Source organism: Myxine glutinosa, chromosome 1 (genome assembly GCF_964187855.1).
Source record: "Myxine glutinosa chromosome 1, kmMyxGlut1.1, whole genome shotgun sequence".
In the NCBI taxonomy this organism is placed as follows: domain Eukaryota; kingdom Metazoa; phylum Chordata; class Myxini; order Myxiniformes; family Myxinidae; genus Myxine; species Myxine glutinosa.
In genome coordinates this window covers 300245373-300247993 of record NC_136261.1, presented here as the reverse complement: position 1 = coordinate 300247993, position 2621 = coordinate 300245373, and the positions used below count along the sequence as shown (strand labels likewise).

The following is a 2621-nucleotide window of genomic DNA, read 5'->3' as shown; positions in this document are numbered from 1 at the left end:
GGAGCAGCAAACATGGCGGTGTTCGCGCGCTCCTCGGGGCCAATGGACGACCGGGTCGTTTGAATGGGTCGAGGTTACGCGGCCGCCGGGTTGGCGCCTGTGGCTCCTGCTGGGCCGGCGATAAAGGTCGCCCGCGGGCACACGAGCAGCACCGAGGGAGAGAAAAGCGAACTCGACGGGCGTTTGTCGCCGCTGTGTCTGGGCCCGCACGTTTATAAAGGTGGACACGCCTCGTACCTGCAGGGTGCCGAATCAGAGGCGGATCGGTAACGAGAGAGCCCGTTACGAGTGAAGGAGAGTTCTAAAATTATATCGTCGGTAACGACGAGGGGGGTGCAGGTGTAGGTGCAGGGTGGGGTGCTTCGGGTGCTGCACAACGGTGTCGCGAGGCCGCAGTGATGTGCGCACTGGAAGCACGGCCCCGGTCGCCTCGCGCCGGCTTCACGACGCTGCTCCTGATCGCCCTGGTGCCCACGCCGCGGGGCTGCGAGGCTCGATCGCCCGACGTGTCCGACTCCACCTGGTGCCAGGCGGTGCCCGCCGAGGCCGAGGCGTGCCGCGCCCCGGGCCGGCGCGAGATGCGCTTCCCGAACCTGCTGTCCGAGCGGCGCGAGAGCCAGGTGTCTGCGCGCGCGCTGCGCTGGGGACCCCTCCTGCGGAGCTCGTGCCACCCGGACGTGCGTCTCTTCCTGTGCTCCGTGCTGGCACCGCAGTGCCTCGATCGGTGGGTGAGGCTTGCCTCGAAACTCGCATCGGTGCCTCTCTTAAACACCTCGAAACTCGCATCGGTGCCTCTCTTAAACACATCTAAACTCGCATCGGTGCCTCTCTTAAACACCTCGAAACTCGCATCGGTGCCTCTCTTAAACACCTCGAAACTCGCATCGGTGCCTCTCTTAAACACATCGAAACTCGCATCGGTGCCTCTCTTGAACACATCGAAACTCGCATCGGTGCCTCTCTTAAACACATCGAAACTCGCATCGGTGCCTCTCTTAAACACCTCGAAACTCGCATCGGTTCCTCTCTTAAACACCTCGAAACTCGCATCGGTGCCTCTCTTAAACACCTCGAAACTCGCATCGGTTCCTCTCTTAAACACCTCGAAACTCGCATCGGTTCCTCTCTTAAACACCTCGAAACTCGCATCGGTGCCTCTCTTACCTTTCCTCTAAACTCGCATCGGTGCCTCTCTTAAACACCTCGTTCGTTCTGTGCACGTTATACCGGTGCAGGTGCTTTAAAGCACCTTGTATCGTGCGACGGGTTTCGGGGACGCGCCACGCATTGGTGGATCACCTTAACTGCGAGACACCAGGGTGGCTGTTTATACCTGGGTCGGGATTGCAACCTCAGGTAGACACGGTTTTAAGGCGAGCGTGTGCCAATCTAGGTTATCCTGGCAGTCTACAGTTCATATACCTGTATATCCTATATTAAAGGTGTTGTTGTTTTTAAACGAGATTAAAATATGTCGAGAGTAGAACGGCACCAGGTAGAGCGCATACCTGCGCACAGTTCATATACCTGTATATCCTATATTACAGGTGTTGTTGTTTTTAAACGAGATTAAAATATGTAGAGAGTAGAACGGCACCAGGTAGAGCGCATACCTGCGCAAGGCTGAACGGTTTACGTTTTGTATCTCACTGAGAGGTCGGATCTGCATTCTGACCTGAACCAAAATCGGATCGTCTTGTCCTTGGCAGACACCTAACCTGTCCACCAAGTTTCGTCCGAATCCGTCCACAACTTGTTTAGAATTCTTGTTCACAGACAGATAAACCTTTGGTGGCGCAGGTAAAAAGCCGTTCAGGTAACAACCACTGATCTCTATACTAACTGGATTGGAGGCTCGACGCCAAATCAACGCTAAAAGGTCCATTCGCTGTGAAGTCACCGGAAGTAGATTCGTCGCCATATTGGTTCCCCCAGAAAATCTGCGTCCGTTCATTGTCTTTATCAAAAGACAATGCCTGCTATATTTTATAAAATAATTTAATCTAAATTTCAACAAAACATTCGATTCAAATTAACTTTAGACAGCAGGTTGCTGTGAGGAAAGATGCCGTCCTGTACACGTGTTGCTATTTTATATTCTGTAATTATAATTTATCATAATTTGGCAATATCCTGCCATGTCTTGGGGGAGAATAACAAAAATATCTACTATGACCATCATGTTTCTCTGCCCAGAAGTATAACTCAGAAGTTTGTTTTCACTATGCTCTTCTGATTCTGATTCTTTGATAAATGGATGCAATTTATTTTCAATGGGACTCACTTCAGGAAGAATATTGTGCCATGTGGAATGAAAATACAAAACAAAACAAGACCAACACTTGACCACAAATATGGTACGTATCCAAGTATTCACATACCAATTTATTTTGCAGATCCATGTTATATAAATCAGCCATTAAAAAGTAAACGCAGTCCTATTTTCCTATTCTTTAAATTTTTAAAGAATATTTAATTACTATTAATATTTAATATTAATATTAATATTATTTAATATTTAATTTAATTTCTTTTATTATATTTAATTATTTAATTACTTAATATTTCATATTATTATTTATTATTAGAATATTTAATTTATTTAATATTTAATTAGAGGG

The 2621-nt window shown here is 48.1% G+C and overlaps 1 protein-coding gene across 1 annotated transcript in view; it reads left to right on the top strand.

Annotated features, from left to right (window-relative positions):
* The first annotated feature begins 227 nt into the window (after positions 1-227).
* Positions 228-2621, top strand: part of LOC144889813 (secreted frizzled-related protein 5-like) — a 21046-nt gene continuing 18652 nt past the window's right edge. The window contains exon 1 of the mRNA XM_078771013.1: positions 228-724. Coding sequence (XP_078627139.1) covers positions 399-724 — 326 coding nt within the window. The 5' untranslated portion in view covers positions 228-398. The remainder of the gene's footprint in view (positions 725-2621) is intronic.